The sequence below is a fragment of the Macrotis lagotis genome, chromosome 1 (assembly GCF_037893015.1).
Source record: "Macrotis lagotis isolate mMagLag1 chromosome 1, bilby.v1.9.chrom.fasta, whole genome shotgun sequence".
NCBI classification, from domain to species: domain Eukaryota; kingdom Metazoa; phylum Chordata; class Mammalia; order Peramelemorphia; family Peramelidae; genus Macrotis; species Macrotis lagotis.
Genome location: NC_133658.1, coordinates 10,163,269 through 10,182,876, shown reverse-complemented (window position 1 = coordinate 10,182,876; position 19,608 = coordinate 10,163,269). Strand labels below are relative to the sequence as shown.

General features: G+C 47.5%; 1 protein-coding gene and 2 long non-coding RNA genes across 5 annotated transcripts in view; 2 read left to right on the top strand and 1 right to left on the bottom strand.

Annotated features, from left to right (window-relative positions):
- Positions 1 to 521: 521 nt before the first annotated feature.
- The window catches only part of SLC4A5 (solute carrier family 4 member 5), a 111,598-nt gene continuing 92,511 nt past the window's right edge, over positions 522 to 19,608 (bottom strand). Inside the window, exons 17-27 of the mRNA XM_074195143.1 lie at positions 15,287 to 15,487; positions 12,013 to 12,126; positions 11,714 to 11,882; positions 11,232 to 11,397; positions 9,032 to 9,104; positions 8,339 to 8,407; positions 7,475 to 7,648; positions 6,669 to 6,830; positions 4,575 to 4,659; positions 3,036 to 3,103; positions 522 to 609 (exon numbers count right to left, since the gene is read on the bottom strand). Coding sequence (XP_074051244.1) covers positions 3,069 to 3,103; positions 4,575 to 4,659; positions 6,669 to 6,830; positions 7,475 to 7,648; positions 8,339 to 8,407; positions 9,032 to 9,104; positions 11,232 to 11,397; positions 11,714 to 11,882; positions 12,013 to 12,126; positions 15,287 to 15,487 — 1,248 coding nt within the window. The 3' untranslated portion in view covers positions 522 to 609; positions 3,036 to 3,068. The remainder of the gene's footprint in view (positions 610 to 3,035; positions 3,104 to 4,574; positions 4,660 to 6,668; positions 6,831 to 7,474; positions 7,649 to 8,338; positions 8,408 to 9,031; positions 9,105 to 11,231; positions 11,398 to 11,713; positions 11,883 to 12,012; positions 12,127 to 15,286; positions 15,488 to 19,608) is intronic.
- On the top strand, positions 6,633 to 11,371 carry LOC141493836 (uncharacterized). Of its 3 annotated transcripts, none has more exons than XR_012470334.1 (5): positions 6,633 to 7,942; positions 8,972 to 9,136; positions 9,948 to 10,169; positions 10,488 to 10,609; positions 11,049 to 11,371. It is a non-coding gene; the product is annotated as an uncharacterized LOC141493836 (long non-coding RNA). The 3 variants fall into 3 exon arrangements; XR_012470333.1 differs by having other exon boundaries at positions 6,633 to 8,585; XR_012470332.1 differs by having other exon boundaries at positions 6,634 to 9,136.
- LOC141493851 (uncharacterized) lies at positions 11,397 to 18,817 on the top strand. The gene is made up of 2 exons (XR_012470336.1): positions 11,397 to 12,148; positions 18,240 to 18,817. It is a non-coding gene; the product is annotated as an uncharacterized LOC141493851 (long non-coding RNA).

Here is a 19,608-nt window from a genome sequence, read left to right as displayed (position 1 = left end):
TAGGACACAGTTATTTGTCTCAGACATAATGATGTCATTTTGGTCTACTTCAATAATGAAGGAGAAGAAGAAATGAACCGTAGAATACCCCAGTGATGGGTGTCTGATAGGTCTAGGTTTCTGTTAGGCAGGAAGACCAGTGTCCAAATCTCCAAGACAATATCTTTGAGATTCCAGACCAATAGGACAGAGCAGCAAACCATCTAAGAACAACATTGATGCTTAGCTTTCCTTCTCTTCTCGTGGACATGGGTGGGAGTGGATGGGTGGGGAAACTAGGGCTTGACAGGAAGGAGGTGAATCAAAGTAAGATCTCAGCTCCTGCCCATAGAGGACATTAAAAATGTGTGTAAGTGTGTGTGTGTCCCGGTGTCCCTGTCTGTGCTTCCCCTAACTAGCCAATGCCTTCTGGAGGCGGGGACTGGAGAAGGAAAGGCTGAAAGCTATAATGTGGTTTCATTGCCGACATCTCTGGAATATCTCTCTCCATCTCCGTGCTCACAGTCCGACTCCATCTCAATCTTCACTTGTGGCATTGGAAAACCTAGGCTCCGGGAGTAGTTGAAGGCAGGTGAAGGTGGGCAGGAAATCTTCAAGTGTAAGGTGATGCTGTGGGGGCAACCAGAGAGCAAAGAGTAGGGGAGGAAGGATTGACCCATCTGGGCCTCCTCTGCCTCCTCAGGAAGGACCTTCAGGGAGCCCAGGGTCAATTGCCCTCTTATCTTCTGAAGACTTCCAAAAACCAATGATATTTAGACAATCCTGAAAGTTCAGATTTTTCTGTACTTCTGAACCCCAGCAGATGACTATGAGGAACAGGTTCCTCCACCTTCCCCTAAACTACCTAAAATGCTACAAATTAAAGATTCAGCTGGGTAGTTACTAAACTTTTTATCATCAATTTACTCTTAGTGAATTAGTTTCAGGAGATAGCTTCATCTCCAGACTTAGGGCAACAGGAAGTTTGGAATACATGGAGATATTGGTTCAGACAGAATGGTCTAGAATACATTTGAGGTCCCTTCTCATTTTGACGTTCAGTGAACTCAGAATTAGAGGTCATTGGGTACCAATTGTCCTCAAAATATTAATTCTTGAACCAGAGGTCATTTAGAGTTATCCTTTCCCAACACGCCTTCCCCCAGAGATAACCTCCATTTTCAGACAATTGTCACCAATTATTCGCATGAAATCCTTCCACTTAATTGCCCTGTGTCCTCTGCACCTTTCATCCATTGGTCTACTCTTTTTCACCATGAAGAGTAGACCAATGGATGAAAGGTGCAAAGAAGAAATCTAATCCAACACTCCTTTATCCACTTCAGACCTTCCCTGGCTTCTCAAGTCTAGGCTAGATATACCCAAACCCCTTAACTTGTGGCATGGTCACCAGGTCTGACCATCTCCACTGTGTTCTAGAGGTATCCAGATGTGTGTCCCTTGGAGCCCCAACACCCTAGATGTCATCTGGCCAGGATGGAGGCTGGTGGGGCTATCTACTGAATCTAGACATTGGACTTACTCTATTCCTATAAAATAAGATCTACAAGCAGTGACTTGGAATCAGGAGAACCTGAGTTTGAATCCTGCCCCAGAACTTTGCTAGCTGTGTGACCTTGGGCAAGTCACCTAACTGCTGCCTGCCTCAGTTTCCCCATCTCTAAGCTAGGGATAATTCTTCATAGAGTTGTAAGGAAAGACATTCGATTTAGGTTCAGAGAGAGCCGGCAATTCTGAGATGAGAATTTTAGTTACGAGCCTGAGAAATGAGGGGGTGGAGAGATAATGGAAGCCAAGACTGTGTGTGGATGATTCTTTCTAGGAATTTGGCAGCCAGAGGGAGGAGAGATAAAGGATGACAACTCCAGGGGAGGGCAGAGTCTTGGAGAAGCCCTGAGCAAGTGAGGGGCTGCCCTTGGCTAGACCTTATCTCTTCTTCCTAGGCTGAAGTAGAGGAAAAGGGGGCAGGGTCCTGAGTTGAGATTGGGGAGGGAGAGAGAAGAGGAAGCTCCTGCTGGGGGGTTTTAATTTTCTCCATAGAGTAGAAGGCAAGGTTCTGCGGAGAGGGAGGCAGCAGGGAGTGCGGGTGGTAAACTTGAGAAGAAAGGGTTAGCTACGGAGGGGAGTGGGAGAGTCAGTTAAGGTAATTTTGTTTGTGATAATGGGGCCAGTTGAGATTAGAGAGCTTGGATGTTGGCAGGGCATCGGGGCTGGCAGCAGAAGCCATCCTGGGTAGAGAAGGAGGGGCTACCCTGAGCTGAGGGCAGGGGGAGCCTCTCCTGGGCCTCTTAGTTCTTGTCCTTCAAGCATCTTGTTCTTTATTCATATGAACCCCAAGAAGGACAGCATCGGGAGGGGGAGGCTGAACAGGGATTGGTTTTAAATTTTGCCTTTGTGTCCCTAGTGATTCCCATAGTGTCTGGCACATCAGTGAATGGATGAATAAAGACAGGACTTCTGAGGGGGGACTGAGGCTGGAACAGGAGAGATGGACTGGTAGAGCAGAGAGAGAGAAGGAACTGAAGAGGTAGCCTGACAAGGGCTGCCTGCCTCTCATCCACATGTCCTTCATTGACTCAGCTTTGCTCTCGGAGCTATTGGCTCCCCATCTATGCATCCCTGATTACCTCATTCCTAACCCCCTCCCCAGGAGGACCACTCACTCCCCAGGGGGGATCCCACTTGGGAGCAACAACCCTATGGGAAAATAAACACCTGCCCTTGAAATTGAAGCTAGCTTGAGGCTTTGAACTCTTCCTGGACATTCTGCAACCCCTCTCCAGTACCCCCTGTCCTGCCCAATGAGGCAGCGATGGAATGTGCCTCCCACAAGGAGTCTTTAAGGTTCTTGGAAGCCTTTCTTATTCTGCCCCTGCTTCTGACCTTTTCTCCCTCCCTTGTTCTCCCACTACAGAGCTGACTTTGGTTGTCTTTGGATGCCACCATCCTCTTAAGGTGAGGTTGAGGCTGGGCCCAGAGTTTTGGGAGCCCACCCCCTGGTCCTAGCAATGACCCCCAGAGGGACGGATGCTTACCTTCGATCTGTGTCGGAATCACTGAGGAAGGGATCAGAGGGAATAGCTCCAACTGGAAGCTCTTTTTCCTGATGGGAGGAAGGAGAGTCATGGAGCAAGCTGTTCCTTCAGCCCTGCCTCCCTTTCCTGCCCACCCAGCACAAGCCCCTCTTTCCAGTCTTCAATCCTGGAGAACTATTGGAGGGAAAGAGGAGCCTAGTCTAGGGGAGAAGCCTTGAGGGCAGCAGCAGGGAATGCTTCAACTGCAGGAGAAAGGGGGAAGAGGCTCCAGAGGGAGAGATGGAGACATAGGAGCCAAGGAAGTCAGAGAGGGAGGGAGGGAGCTGGGGGGAGTAGAGGAAGTCACAGGAGATTGGTTCATTCTAGGTGAAAAACTCACAGACCATCTGACCTGGAGTAAGAAAGGCTTGCATTTTTATTCAAAGTTTACTAGTTACTACAAAAAGTTGAAGCCGCTAGGTGGTGTGGTGAATAGAGCACCTGTCCTGGAGTCAAGAGGGCCTGAGTTCAAATCCAGCCTCAGACACTAGCTGTGTGACCTTGGGCAAGTCACTTAGCCCCATAGCCTTGCCAAAAAAAAATCAAGTTTACAGGTTAGGCTCTTGGGAGAAACACCACAAAAGGGTATTTCAGTAGATGTAGGAAGAAGGTGGGAGAATTTGGGGAGCCATGCTCCCCAAGAGCAGGCTAGCTTCACAACAAGACAAATAAAATAAGTACTAGACAAGATAAGTAGTAGAGAAGGGCAAAGGAGAGTTTGGGGGACATCACTTGCAGAATGGGCTGCCCCCCAAAGGATGGTGAGTAGCCCTACTGAGGCCTGGGCTAAACTTTTTTTTTTTTTTTAGGTTTTTGCAAGGCAAATGGGGTTAAGTGGCTTGCCCAAGGCCACACAGCTAGGTAATTATCAAGTGTCTGATACCGGATTTGAACTCAGGGACTCCTGACTCCAGGGCTGGCGCTCTATCCACTACGCGGCCTAGCTGCCCCCTGGGCTAAACTTTTAAGGAGGATATGGGTTGTCTTGGTGGTGGGGAGATGAGGTCATGAGAGGGGCACTACTTTCCTCCTTGGCCCTTGGTTTTCTCTATAAAAAAGAGGAGTTTGCCGAGAATGGGACTTTTTTGCCTTTTGTGTTTCTTGGGCCCCTTCTCAGAAAGAAATATGAAATAAATAGATGATTGCTAAGGAAATCAATTACATTGAAATCCATTGATCAGAATATTTCTAAAAAGTTCATGCACTCTGGAGTAAGGACCTTTAGATGAGATCTTCTACTTCTAAAGCCTGGTTCAGAGAATCCTATGATCTGGGAGCCTTGGGTGTCTTTGTCTATCACCACAAAGTTCAAGGGGTGATCTAGTCTCTGAGTCTGACCTAAGTTCTAGTTAATGTTCATGGCTCAGCCCCCATCTATACTCTGCTGGCCCTTCCTTTCTCTGAATTGGACATCCTCTAAGAAGCACACATGCAGACTGCCAAAGCTACCGGTTGGAGGAGACATCAGAAGGTTAAAGCAAGCAGATGTGGTTTACTTACTGGCAATGCAATGGATACCATTTTGGGGATCAGATTGGACAGGTTCCATGGGGATCTTTATAACTGAGGGAGCAGGGAACTGGGGCTGGGGAGAAACATCAGGAAAAACCAGTAAGTACCCTGGATGTGAACAGGAGGCATGCTTGGGAAATCAGGTAGGAAAGGCCCAAATGGCACCCTCTTCACAAAACACAAGGGAACACTGAGGGTGGGGTTGCTAAGCCTCTGGGGAGTGGTGAGGGGACAAGCCAAGGTCTCCCATATCCTAGGAGGAAAGAACTCCTTGTGATCATCATCATCATCATCATCACCAGGAACCCCTCAATCACCCTGGCGGCCCAAGGAGGGAGGTAAGGTTAGCACTGGTGCTTCCCTTTAGAGAGGAGAAAGCCCAGCCCAGAGAGTAAAATGACTTATTCAAAGTCCCCCAACTAGGATGAGGCAGGGTTGGGATTCCATCCTAAGTCTTTTGATTCCAGGTTCTTTCCATTTCACAATATGACCTCACCCACCTACACCATGACCCTTGACATAGAGACACAAGTGGGTCTCATTTTAGGATCCCCTAAAATGAATGTCCCCAAAATGGGAGGTGAATGGAATTTTTCTCAGTCTAGTCCCATTTTCCTATTGACACATTCACCCCCTTCTAAGGCATCTTCCATAGATGGTGGCCTTCAAGGTTTCCCACCTCCCCAATCTCTGGCTCTTCCTTCCAAACAACTCTGCAAAGGCACTTCAAATTCAAAGGAGCCCTTCAGTCATTTTTATTGAATTGTTCTCTATCTCATCTATCTCCACAAGTGATTTTAAGCTCCTTTGGGGCAGGGTTCATGTCTTAAACTATCTGGGTTGTTTAAACTCTGGGTAGGTGGATGGCAAGGTAGATAAGAGTGCCGGACTTGGAGTCAGGAAGCCTGAGTTCAAATCCAGCTTCAGATACTTACTGGGTAAGCCACTTAACTTTCAGTTCTTCATCAATAAAATGAACTAGAAAAGGAAATGGCCAACCACTCCAGTATCTTTATCAAGAAAATCCCAAATGGGGTCATGAAGAGTTGGATATGATTGAAAAACATAAACTTTGGACACTCCAATAGTATCTAGCTCAACCGTAGCCCCTTAGCTGGTGCTCAATAAACACTTATTGATTAGTAAAGGGAAGAACCCTCTGGGGAAGGACTGATGTAATTGCATTGGAAGGTAAGACGTTCCCAGGGATCACTCGGTATTCTCAACAGCAGGGCCCTACTGGACTAGATAGCAGCAGCACTCGTTTCATTGTAGGAAGGGTCCTTCCAATGGAATTCTCCTAGACTGCCTCATCATGACATGGTGGAGGGGAGGGCAGAGCTGAGATTCCCATAGACCGTGCCAGTAATGTCTACCATGCCAGAAGTCTGACCTTGGGGAGGGGCTGCTGCCTCTGAGCTTGTCCCTTCCTCCCCCCACCTGGGTCTGGTCCCAGGGGACCAAAGATTTCAGTTGCAGCCAATGGAGAAGATGGCTGGCAAGGGCAATAAAGGGTGGCTATCTGCATTGGAGAGAGGCCATACCCACACTGAAGAAGTCATGCCTTAAGGGCTGCTTAAGTACTCACTCCCACCCACCCCCATTAGCCCATGGACTCCCCTTTCTTTGAATCCCCGGCACAGTCCAGTATATAAATGTTCATTGACTGACTGAGTCATGCCAGCTCCACCAGAGCAGCCGCCACATTCCTGCCTGACTAGCCCAATGCCGGTCAGCACCATCCGTCTCTAATCCTCTGCCCTTTGCTTTGCTTCTGGCTGCTCAGGAGGGGCAGTGATGCAGAGCAGCCTGGTCCTGCCTGCTGATCCTTTTACACAGTGGATGAGAAGTTGTGGCCCCAATATTAGCCTGGATGGGTGTCCCCTGGCTAGGGCCCTCAGGAGAGGGCAGGGGCTCCCACTGGGCCCTGTTGGGTCACCATCCCCTTGGGGCCAGAGCATGGGTGACATCATAGCCAGCTGCTTAGTTCATTGGGTTGGTCGTGGCCTTGGAGTGGACAGGTGTGGCCCCCTCCCTGCTGCTCTCAGGTCCCTCCCCCTTCCCAGGCCTATCCCTACCCACCTCCTCACTGCTGCTGCCACCATCCTGGGCTCCTTTCCTCTTCTTCTTCTTGTCGTCTTCCTTCTTCTTCTCCTTCTCGGGGATGATATTATCAATCCAGGCCAGGTCGTGCTGGGAGAAGACCAGATCCAACAGCTTGCGCACAATGATGAGCCCCAGGATCTGAAGGGGGAAGAGGTGATGGTGCTCTGAGAGGGGTATGGAGGGAGAGGAGGAGGGAGGAAGAAGAGAAGAAGGAAAGGAGCTGAAGGAGGAAGAGGAAGAAGAGAAAGAGAAGGAGTTGGAGGAAGAGGAAGAGGAAGAGGAGGAGGAGGAGGAGGAACGGGGAGAAGCAATAGGAGAAGGCAGGTTCAAGCCTATCTCTTGACTCTGCACAGTTGCACCAGCTTCCTCCCATATCAGGCATCCCCTCCCTTCTCCTCCCTCCCTTCTTGATCCCTTCTCTTCCTTCCAGACTTTCCTTGGTGAAGCCTTCTTGGCTCTCTGTCTCTCTGTCTCTCTCTGTTTTTGTCTCTGTCTCCGTCTCTCTCTCTTCCACTTCATTTTCTTGGAACAGTCCCTGGGATTTCTGCTTTGCTTCCATCACCCACCATGTCCTCCTTCACTCCTCTCCTATCAATAAGCTCCTTGAGGGTAGGGACTGTTTTTGGCTTTTCTTTCCAGTTCTATGTCTACAGTTGGCATCACATGAATGTTTCCTGACTCCTGTGATACACGACTCAGTGATACATGTGATACTCTGTGATACATTCCTGACTCAGTGATACATGAAGAAAGGTAGGGATGGGTTTAGGGTCAGTTCTCACCATCACAGGGAAGATGATGGCAGCCACGGTGGACTTGAGGATCCAGAGAATGGCCAGGCAGAGGACCTGCACCAGTGTGAAGAGGTGAATCCTGCGCAGAGGGACGTGACGCAGGAAGACGTAGTCGGGCTGGTGCTTGGCGGGCATCAGGAAGAGTTTGCAGCGCTCCCAGAGCTGACCAAGAATGCAGAAGGCTTAGCATGGTCAACTTGAGTACCTGGCAGGCTTGGGGAGGGAGGATGATCCCATGGGGCTGAGCTTAGCCCATCCAGGTCACTCAAGATTGGTATCAAGGGACCAGTTAGCTGGGCAGACCCAGGAAGGGCAGCTTCACTGATAGAAGAGAGGGACTGGACTTGAGCTTTCATGGCATTCTCCCAAGTGAGGAAACCACTCCACCAAGGCAGGATGGCATTTCCTATACAACTCAAGTGTCTTAGAGACTTGCATTGGTCACTGCAAGAACAGGTAACTTGCCCCAAACCACCCAGCCTGGCTTCCTGGCTTCTCCACTCACTCTACCACCTTGTCTAAGTCAATGGGGGCAGTCCGGTAAAAAGCCTTGGGACTGGAAGCATGAGTCCTGGGATTGTGTTGTAGACTCAGAAATGCTCAAGTGTAGCTCCCACAAACTCCCCAAGGGAGTGCTGGTTTGGGACACTAGGGTGTCCCAAATAGCGGTGGACCACTGGGAAATTGACTGTTCCTTTAGGAAAAGATGTTGGTGGGCTTCCAGGGCATTGGATAGACATGGCAGCCAATGGTTAAAGACAAATTTGGGTCTTGTCCTCTTGCTACCCTAGAACAATTGGGGGTGGGGTGGGGGGGGTGGAGATGTTGCCTACATGAGGCAGGGAATCTTACCTGGATACCATTCAGAGAGGCCACACCCATGTAGAGGAAGACTCCATAGAGCACAGGCATTGGAATATACTATGGGGAGAAACAGGCAAAGTCAACTCTTGGGGCAGGGTGGGGAGGGGTCTTGCTGGCTCTGACCCCCCAGGATCATAGAACATCTGAACTGGAAGGGACCTCAGAAGTCAGAGAACAGTTTGCTGAAGAATAATCCTGTCTTCTTACACATCCCTGGAACTCGTGACCTCCCTAGGTAGTTTGGGATCATCCTCATTGTTAGGAAGTTATCCTTCATCTCGAGTCCAAACATGCCTCCCTGTAGATTCTACAATCTGGGGTGAAGACTAATAAAGTAGACCCTCCTAGAGTCTCCTTAGCTTTCTCAGTCCATCCACATATGGAAGGATGATATCTTAATTGTAAACTGGACCTCTTTCCATTGGGCCTCCTTTCACCCTGAGGCTCTGGGAATAAGGGGTAGCTCTGGATGGGGAAGAGGGAGTTGGAAGCTAGTTGGGGTTAGATTGGGCTTGGTGTTTGTTTGGTAGAAGTGCTCTCCTCTGGGGTGAGGGTCTTGCTGGCCCCTGGAGACTCCTTTGGTGCTCCAGAGGGTGGACGTCTTTCCCTTCCCTCTTGAAGCCTTCCCTGGCTCACCCTAGAGAGACATGGTGGCACTTGGTAGGAGTAGGGGAGCCTCACCTTCAAGATGGGAGCCAAGAAGACTGAGATTCCTGTCAAGATGAAGACGATGATGCCTGTTACTCTCTGCTCCCTGGCAATGAAGACATGATTAGCAAGGTCAAGGTGAGGCTCAAGGGTCATGTCTATACCCAACCATGATTTGGAGACTTGTGTCCTTTCTCCATTAAAATGAGACCCTTGAGACCAGAAGTTGTTTTTTCCTTTCTTTATGGCCTCAGTACTTGGTGCACAGTAGGAACTTAATACATGCTTGTTGATTAACTGGTACTGACTTTTGGAGCCTGGCCTGCCCTCCCTGGTCTTCCTGTGCCTCTCCAACACCAATCACTGCTCCCTCCCCCCCATGGGGCTACCATGATCTTCTAGATGAAAGCCCTCATGCCAACCTCCTTCCCTTCAGGCCCTGCTCTCAGTTCTCCCAAACCTTGCCACCCAAACCTTGGCACCTAGGCCAAACCACTGAGTGGGCAGAGAATGAGTGTAAGGCAGGAACTGAATCAGTGATCACTGAACTGACCAATGAGCTTTCTAGATAATGTCCATTAGATAAGGCAAAGTCCTGAATTAGGGGTTGGAAGTTGAGTGGAGGGTGGATTGAAAGGGAATTCAGGTTGTTGTAGCCAAAAACCCAAAGGTGACCCCCAAGTCTCCAGATGTAGACAGGCTGGGCCTTTGGTGGGTGGTCTTTCACAGGGTCCTTGCACAAAGCCTTTGCAGCCTAAGAGCATCTGTCACTCTACACTGTGTAGACATATCAGAGAAGCCAGGCTCATTGTTTTCTCCAATGAGACACAGGAGAAGGGCCATCATTGACATTTGAATGGCTTCCTTGCTTTTTGGAATCTAAGCAGGAAGGAGATTCTGTGGGAGGCAAGAAGTCACTAAGGAAATGTCTATGACTTTGCTCCCACAGCTGATGGTCCTTCTCCAACTCTGAGATCTGGATGTTTAGAGATGCATCAGCTTATGACCAATGTTGGCTATGCTGGTCCCTGAAGTCTCACAATCCATCCCTGGACTGGTCGTGGAAATTCTCTTGGTCTTACAAGTATTCCTCTGGTGCAGCTTTGGAGACTTGAGGATCACCCAAGACTTGGGGAGAAGGCATTGAAGGACCACCCTCATGGAATCCATGGTGAATGGGCCATGGTGGAGATGGTATGGTGGCAATGGGGGGAAGTAGACCCCCAGGGAGATCTGGGTAACTCTATTAGACCGTCCAATGCTTCCTGGAATATTATATTTTAGAGGACTCTGCTTTGATGCCTCATTCCCCTACTAGGTAGCCTGGCAGCTGACTCTGCTCAGACAGTCACTTCACAAACATTCATTGTATTGAGTTAACCCAAGCAGTGACTATAAGGGGAGATCGACTCCCCTGGACCCCTCATGGTCCCTCACTAATTACTTTATATTTGTGCATCCTTATCTGTGGCCATGATTTGGCCAATAGGATGCAATCCTCCAGGGATGGGACTGTCACTTGGGTCTGTCGTATTGTGCCTGATACACAGTAGATACTTCATCATTCAAGATGTGGATTAGTGGGGAGACAAGTAACTTACCCAGGAGAAGGTGACTGGCAATCACTTACCCTTGGGGGGGGCTGACTGGGGGGGGACAGCTATTATGTGGCACCTGCCCAGGGAACCAGAGAGGGCTCCATGAAGATTCGAGCTGACCCTGGGCAGGAGCTAGGTGGAGAGGAAGTTTCAGGTGTGTGTGTGGGGAGAGAGTGGGGAGTGGAAACAGTGTGATCAAAGGTGGGGAGGCTGGAGAGTAAGAGATCAATTTGTCTGGAGCAGAGGAGGGGACCTGTGCAGGTCCCTTCAATAGGGGCAGCTAGGTGGGGCAGCACCAGTCCGAGGCAGGGGACCTGAGTTCAAATCTGGTTTCAGATACCTAATACTTAGCTGTGTGACCTTGGGCAAGTCACTTAACCCCATTGATTTGCAAAAATTAAAAAAAAGAGCCTTCAATGCCAGGTTAACAAAGGTGGCCTTTATCTTTGCAGGAAGCAGACAGAGGAGATGAGGGATGTGCATGGTGTGACCAGTGAGCCCCTTCAGTCCATGGGCAGTCAGACTCCATGGCACTTGGAGACCTGCTGCCCCTCTCCCTTCCATTCTTTCTGTCCCTCTTGGGGGGTCTGGCCAAGACCTGGGCTCCCCCTGCTGAGGCCTCTGCCTTCTCCTACCTCACTCCCAGGAACTGCGGCTGCTCCCCGGGGGCACTGGTCTCTGTCTCCATCTTGAGGCTGTCGATGTGGGCTATGGAAATGACGGTGGCCGCCACATACCAGGGCAGGCCCATGAAGGAGCACACGGCCATGAGGATGCCCACATCGACAGCCTCAAGATGGAGGAGAGACCATGTCAGCAGGGGTCACCATGTTCTGGGGCTCCAAGCCTTTCCAGGCCCCCCACCCCTGGTCCTTGTCTCAGGTGGTGGTCTCCAGATGGACCTATAGAAGGAGGGGTCATTGTTTCTAACTAAGAGGCCTCAGGAGGCCTTTGGCCAAGCCTAATGGTATAGTCTGTAGACTGAGGGTAAGGACCGATTGTCCACTTGTCTTTCTCTAATAACTAATTAATAATGAAATGAGATCTTGGCTTCCCTCTTTGGCAGCTTTGAGCCCAGCTGGCCTTTGGCCACCCGCATTTTCAGCTTCCCACTGCCACCCTACCCTCAGCTTGTTCTCCTTGCGGTTCACAATGACTGCCGTAATCTGCTGGTCCATGAAGATCAGGATGGTCACCAGGAGGGCAGGGAGGGCGCTGGCTGGGTAAATCCACCAGGGATTCTTCCCGAAGGGGAAGATGAACCAGCCTCGGTCTACCCGGGTGGGCTGGAGGAGGGAAGCAAAGAGTTAATCTTTCCCCTGAACCTCTCCCTGTCCCTTCCCAGGAAGCCAGGGCTTCCAGCCCTCCACATCTCCTCTCCCTACTCTCCTTTTTCCTTACCAACAAGGGCATTACCTTAAAAACTGTTGGCACCTGAAGCTTTGGAGTATTGAGCCCAAAGAAGCTGTCGAGAGCCACAAAGGCGAGGATGGAGACGAAGATGGAGAAGTCGCTGATGAGCTTCCGTAGCTAAGGAGAGAATTCATCAGAGGTGACAGCAAGGGTGTGGGAAGGTTGGAGGGTTGGGACTTGAGGGGCACAGGGTGGGGGGGGGCTGCCAGAGAAATTGGGGATTGGCCAAATCAAGAGCTCTATGACTTTTGATCGTCCCTGAGCACTCCTAGCATACTACAGTTAGTGGAAATATCCTGGACCTGAATTCAACTCCTTTCTCTGTCATTCATTGCCCAAGTTACCTTGAGCCTCAGTTTCCTCATTTGTAATATTGAGGGTTTGGAGTAAGTGACTGGGAAGGTCCCTGCAGGTCTAGATCCATGAGCTTGTTGGGCTAGTGACTTCTAAGGAGTCTTGAAATCTGTGATCTGTCATCCAAAACCAAGTAGAAATGCCTCAAATTCATCTGCTGCCCCCTCAGACCTGGAGATTATCTAAATAACTCAATGAGCCAATAGTTCATTATAGATGAATGAAGGTTTTGCCAACCAAGTTAATAATCTAAAGAAGACTGTGGGAAAAAATGCTTCCACAGCTTAAGAGAACAGAGTTTTCAAGAACTATCATGAGTCCTCTCTTCAGCCTGCCTGGAGCCATGAGCACCGCGAGGTGGCTCATCTGTGTTTGGGGAGCAGGCTAGGCAGGGCCATAACAAGGGTGGGGTGACCAGGGCCTTGGTCCAGGGTGCAAAATGTACACACTGGCGCATTTGTCCAGGGTCACATCAGAGATGTTTGAATGGGAGGGGGTATTAAAAAGAGGTCTTTAAAGAAAACACGTCTCACAGTGGAGTTAAAGAGTCAGATGGGCAGCTAGGTGGCGCAGTGGATAGAGTGCTGACCCTGGAGTCAGGTGGATCTGAGTTCAAATCCGATCTCAGACACTTAATAATTAACCTAGCTGTGTGACCTTGGGCAAGTCATTTAACCCCATTGCCTTAAATAAATAAAAATTTTTAAAAAATCTTTCAAAGAAAGAGTTGGAACTGGGGAAACTAAGGACCCTTGACTAGGCAGTATGGTTTCTGCACCTGCATCTTCAGAATGGTAGTAATGGTGGATGGGGGTGCCTCCTGGGACTCTGGGAGAAACAACTCTCAAGTCAGGTCAGGAAATAGAGAGCTGACCCCCTGGGATATTTCTGAAGGGGATTTGAGGGGTGGGTTTAGGATCCCTCGTAATTTCTTCCTCCCACTCCCCTAGAATTCAGAAGTTTTACACAATGGGACCCCTCCCCTCCCTGATCAGACACACAATATCTTCAACACCCAGTCCTGAAGGACCCTTACTCCTTAGTTCTGTGTTGGTGAGAGAGACATGGGCTGTGAGCCAGACTCAGGCTTGGATTTTCTTTCTAATAACTAATTCATTTCTTGGGTAGCTGGGGGTGCAGCCAATAGAGCACTGACTTTGGAGTCAGGAGGACCTGAGTTCAAATATGACCTTAGACACGTAATAGCTGTGTGACCTTGAGCAAGTCACTTCAGTCACTATCTGCCTCAGTTTACTCATTCATAAAATGAGCTGGAGAAGGAAATGGTAAACCCCTCCCATATCTTTGCCAAGAAAACCCCAAATGGGGTCATGACTAAACAGCAATCTACTGCTCCTATATCTCCCTAGTGGGACCACGCAGCACAAGCTAAATCCTTTTCTGCCAAGGGCCTCTTTTAAATACTTTGCCTCCTTCCAGCCTTCTCCAGGTTAGCTGATCTCACTTCTTTAAGAGAGGGTATCTTAAAAGGGCACAAGGGACAATGGCCCCATGGGTGCAGTATTTAGGATTCATTTCTGGATGCTAGATTTTGTGAAGGACACAGCCAAGGTGAGGAGTTTGAGAGGGGCTCCTCTGGTTGAGGGTCCTATCTTTTCCCATCTAGGCTGCCACCTTTGGATGTCCTCCAGTTCATGGCTCTCCTTCCCAAGGTGGGGGTGTTCAAAGTCATGATGGCACCTTGGAGGTCACTTATTCCAGTTCATCCCCACAAAGGGCTGCATGTTGTGAAAGGGCTTCTAGATTAAACTCAAGCTAGGTGGACCCCTTCCCCCAGTGGTCCCTTCTCTGAAATCTCATGATTCTGCTCCATCCCAGCTCTCTGGACCCTTCCAACCCCAAGGCAGCTTTTCCCACCTTTGCATAACTTTTACTGTTACAGCAAGACTTTCTAAACCTCCAACTCAATCTGTCTGTGCATTTCCCCCACCCATTGCTTCTGGTTCTGAGATGATGTCTGCTCTCCTTTCATAGGGCAGCCCTTGAAATCCATTGATGTCTGCTGAGTGAAGTGAGCAGAGCCAGAAACACACTGAACACACTAACAGCAATATCGTGTGATCAGCTTTGACGGACTTGCTCTTATCAGTGTTACAATGGTCAAAGACAGTGCTAAAGGACTTGTGATAGAAAATACCATTCCCATCCAGAAAAGGAACTAGAGAGTCCGAATGGAGACCAAAGCTTGCTAGTTTCATTTTTTTGTTTTTTTCCAAGGCAGTGGGGTTAAGTGACTTGCCCAATGTCACACAGATAGATAATTATTAGGTATCTGAGACCAAATTTGAACTCAGGTCCTTCTGACTTCAGGACTGGTGCTCTATCCACTGTGCAACCTAGCTTCCCCTGTAAAGTTGAATTAAAAAAAATTATTTATTTAAGGTAATGGGGTTAGATGACTTACCCAAGGTCACACAGCTAGGTAATTAGTAAGTGTCTGAGGCTGGATTTGAACTCAGGTCTTCCTGACTCTATCCACTGCACCACTTCACTTCCCCTTAAATTTGATTTTTTAAACTCAAGGGTGCTTTACATTTATTGGATTAAATTGAATCTGCTCAGATTCTTCCCTACATTGTAGCCTGCAGTGGTTGTCTTGGAGATGAATGCGCTACTCTAGAAGGGGGCTGACCATCAGAGCAGAGGTCAGTAGAATGAGCAATCACCTGCCCCATAATCTGTGAAAAATGTATACTGAATTTTGCCTTCTTGGGCCACCTTTCTCACCAAAAAAATGAATGATGAGTTGGTTGTAGAATGAGACTTTGGTCCCAGGCTTCCCATCTCTAAAGGAAGCGTTCTTCCTCCAGGGACCACTCAGATTCCTTTTTTATAGAAGGTTAACCTAAAGTCTCCATGTTGGAATATAAAGGGTGATGACTCCAGAAAGTGGGGTTCTTACCTTGGTAGGGAAATAGCGACTGAACTTGAATTTCTTCAGGGTCAGGGTCATGGAGTATGTCCCGAAAAAGAGGATGAAGGACATGAGTGCTAAGTCTGGGACAAACTGGCAGGACTTCCCCAGCAGGCTCCCTCCATACCTCAGGCACTCCTTCTTGCTCAGCTGGGACCAGTCCAGAGCTGTCAGGTTAAGGGGAGTATCCTTGGGGTCCAAGCACAGAAGAGAGGGAATCAGTTTTATCATCCCTGCAAAGCCCTCTATTCAGCCAGCACATCCTGCCCCAGGATGGTGGTGCCCAAACCTTTCTCATTGTGAGGAGCCTTCCTGGTGGCTTCTTAAGGACTGGCATCCAATCCATTCCCATTTTTGTACAATCTTGCTTCAACATCACTTTCTCAAACCAGCTTCCTAAGGCTCAGGTTTGACCATGAGTCTTGCCCCAAATCTTTCAATGACTGGGACTTTCCAAGTTGGAAGGGAGGGACTTTAGAGGCCATCTAGTCTGGCATCCATACATCAAGATTCTCTTCTAATGCTTTCCTGTCCCAAGGTCCTTAAGCTTTGATTGAAGATGGCCAGGAAAAAGGAGATCCATTTTCCTTTACCTCCTAAGGTAGCCAGCCCATTCACTCTTGGACACCCCCTCAATGTTAGACCAACTCTAAATCTACCTTAAATTGAAATTTCTACCCATTGCCCCAAATCCTCCCTTCTGGGGCCAATTCACTCAGCAAGCATTCAGTAAACCTCTACTCTTTGCCAGCCTCTGTCTAATCCCTCTTCTTTGTGAAGACACTTACCTGTTTGCTCCCCTCCTGCCTTCTTCTAACTAAACATCCCCAGGCTTATCAGGAAGCCTGGCACATTGTAAGCCTTTAATAGATGATTGTTGATGGACCAGTTCCTTCTACAGAGCCTTGTTTCAATATGTTCCTCAGACTCCTCTCTAATCTCTAGCTTGTAGGGGTTCTCGACAAAATGGGGAGCCCAGGATCAGACACACGTGACCAGACCAGATGGTGGCTCATACTTCTGAGTTCTGGGTCCTACGTCTCTCAAGGGGACCTCAAAGCAAGTTAGACTTCTTTGGTTCTCATATCATACTGTTAACCAATTAAGCAAGAATTTAGATGAAAAGAACTGAGCTTCTTCTAATGGCCTTGTTGCTTGGTTTCCATGTGAATGTAGCCTTGTGTATTAGAACCTTAACCCTTGTGCCCACTCTTCACAGTAGATGCTTACTGGGTGATGAGGAAGAGACCTGTAGGTCTCAGACCATTATTTTTCCTTAACTTGCTCCTTCTATGAATGAATGCAATTCATCAAACATTTTTTGATGACCTGTATAGTCCCTACTTGCCTTGATGAAGCTATTAACCTACCATGTGGTTAAGACATGACAACAGAGAAGTATCATGAATGAGGTCAGGGGAGATGCCAGACAAAGGGCAAAGAAGGATTCATTTATTTAAAATTTATTGAGGGGTGGCTAGGTGGCACAGTGGATAAAGCACCGGCCCTGGAGTCAGGAGTACCTGGGTTCAAATCAGACCTCAGACACTTAAGAATTACCTAGCTGTGTGGCCTTGGGTAGGCCACTTAACCCCATTGCCTTGCAAAAAAAAAAAAAAACTTAAAAAAATTTTTTGAGATCCTACTATGAGCAAGGTCCCCTGGGATGCAGAGGAGAGAATCATAGAATCTGAGAGCTGGATGGGACTTAAACTCCACTTATCCAACCTTTGGCAGTGCCAGAAGAGGGGAGAGTGGATAAGTTCCTGAGTCTGGAATCTGGAAGACTCATCTCCATGCATTCAAATCCAGCCTCAGATACTAACTAACTCTGTCACCCTGGGCAACTCATTTAATCTTTTTATTTTTTGCTTCAGTTTCCTCATCAGTGAAATGAGCTTGAAAAGGAAATGACAAACCACTCTGGTATCTTTGCCAAGGAAACCCCAAATGGGCTCACAAAGAGTCGGACATGCCTGGAATGATTGAACAATTATAGACATGTCAGGAGAGTGGCATGACCTGCCCAGCTGAAAACAAGAGAGTGTGAGGGGTTCGCCACCAGTTTAATCATGTTCTTAACATCCTAGACTCCCTCAGGAAATCTAGTGAGATGGCTTTGGAAAGGTATACCTTTAGAAAAAAGTGAAGGATAGCCTAGTAAAATGGAGTTGGGTGGGTGGCTGGGATGGGGAGAGACAGGGGAATAATGTTGCATTTTTAAAACATGTTTGGGTGACATAATTCAGGGACTGAAGATGGGGGGAAGCATGGGTGAAGATAATCAGAGAAAGAAACACAAATGATGTCACTAGATACCATGTCAAAAGCCAGAAATAGCACATAGTGGGATTTCAATTATCCTCTCCCTCCCAGAGAGAGAACAGTTCATCATTCCTTGGTTTTTCTTCATGATAATTTCATCATTCAGGGAGAGAAGTGGTTGGATCTCATTTTCACCAGTAGAGAGTTTGAGATAGCTGGGCTAGAAGTAATACAAATTCTGGGGCGGGGGGGAAGTCTGCTATATTTTAGAACTTGTGATAGAAAAGGAGAAAAATGCAGACACTGTTGGATGTGCAACTTTTATTTTGGTAGGACAGATTTCCAAGGATAGAGAGAAGAGACAGGCTTTCATGGACTAAAATTCTCTAAAGAGTCAATCCAGGTGGAATGGGAGGATGTTAAGAATAAAATTTTGAAGATAAAAATTTAAATTTTGCAATAATTATTTTGTAACAATATAGTATAAGTTTCTTGAGGGCAGACTAACCCTGAAGCCTGGTACATCAATTGCTTTTCCTAAGGAGTATTTCATTATGTTTTTATTAAATAAATTGTATGTTTGAGTCCTCAGAACCTGAAAGATCCATAGTATTAGATGGCAAATAGCAGAAGAGAATGATGCTGAATGCAACAAAATCTTTTTTTTCTTTTAAAGTCACATTGAGGATTATGAAGAGGTGCAGGATCAAAGAAAGAATATGATTGCTTACTTGGGGAAGCTGGAGAAAGAAGAAAGAGCTACTCAAATTCTAATTTTGCTTCCATTTTCCTAGCTAAAAATACTATTCTTTGGACTGGCAAGGGTAGAACAAAAATAACTAATAGAGAAACAAAACAATATCTGGAGAGATGTATGAGAAGCCCTTGGCACCCTTGATGAGTCCGAGTCACCAGACCCAGATGTGCTACGTTTTTGGGTAGCAATGGACTGGCTAAGCCACTGGCAATGATATTGAAAAGCTTGTGGAGCACAAGAGGGCTCCTGGAGGACAGATGGGTCCAGATTTTCCAAGAGAAGATAGAATTTCTAGCCTCTAGATCTGTGAGCTTAACTCTGATTTCTGGCACAATTCTCGAATGTATTCTTAAAGGGCTAATTAGAGAACATCTTGAAAAGGGATTCAACTGGTTTCCTACTTGACTGAACCAAGCAATCTTAGGTTTTCTTTTGGGGAGGATTATAAGACTCGCACACCGGAAGAATGGTATAAAATATAGTTAATTTACTTTAAATATTTGACAAAACCTATCTTATCTTCTTTTGGAAAAGATGGCTAGATGAGGACTAGACAAGAGTACAAACCTATGGTCTCAGAATTGGGTGAATGACCAAGAGCTGCCATTTTGGGCTCAATGTCAACCTGGATGGATACCCTGGTGTAATATTGCAGGGCTCTGGCCTTGGTCCTGGGGTTTTTAGCTTTTTATCCATGCCTTGGATAAAGGCTATCCTACCCCATTCACAGAAGATACAAAACTGGGTTTCCTGGGAGGACAGGATTGCCGTTCAAACTGGTTTCAACCAAGACATTAGACTAAATGTAATAAGATATTAGAGGGGTAGATGCAAATTCTTATAGGAGAGGTCAAGAAAGCAATTCCCAAGGCCAGGGGCAATTTGATAAAGACCAGAGAAGTCAATCAGGAGGTAGTATCTCATGTGGCAGCAAAGAGAGAGCCACAGCAAAGGCTGACATGGATATGGATCCTAGAAGCTTGAGAGGTCTTTTCTGTACGTGAACCAATTTGAGCATCACAAAAGCCTCATCATCGTCATCATAATAATTAGCATTTACAGAGTAATCAAACAGGTTTACTTAAAAGATGTTGTTTCATTTTTTCTTATTAAAATCTTGGGAAGTACATGCTATTATTATTATTATTATTCCCATTTTGCAGAAGGGGAAAGATAAGTTAGGTGACCTGTCTAGGGTCAACCAGCTAATGAGTGTCAGAGGTCTTCTAACCCTCCATCATGTTCCCACTACCCACTTTGCTGTTATTAAGGGTTTGAAGACCGGCTT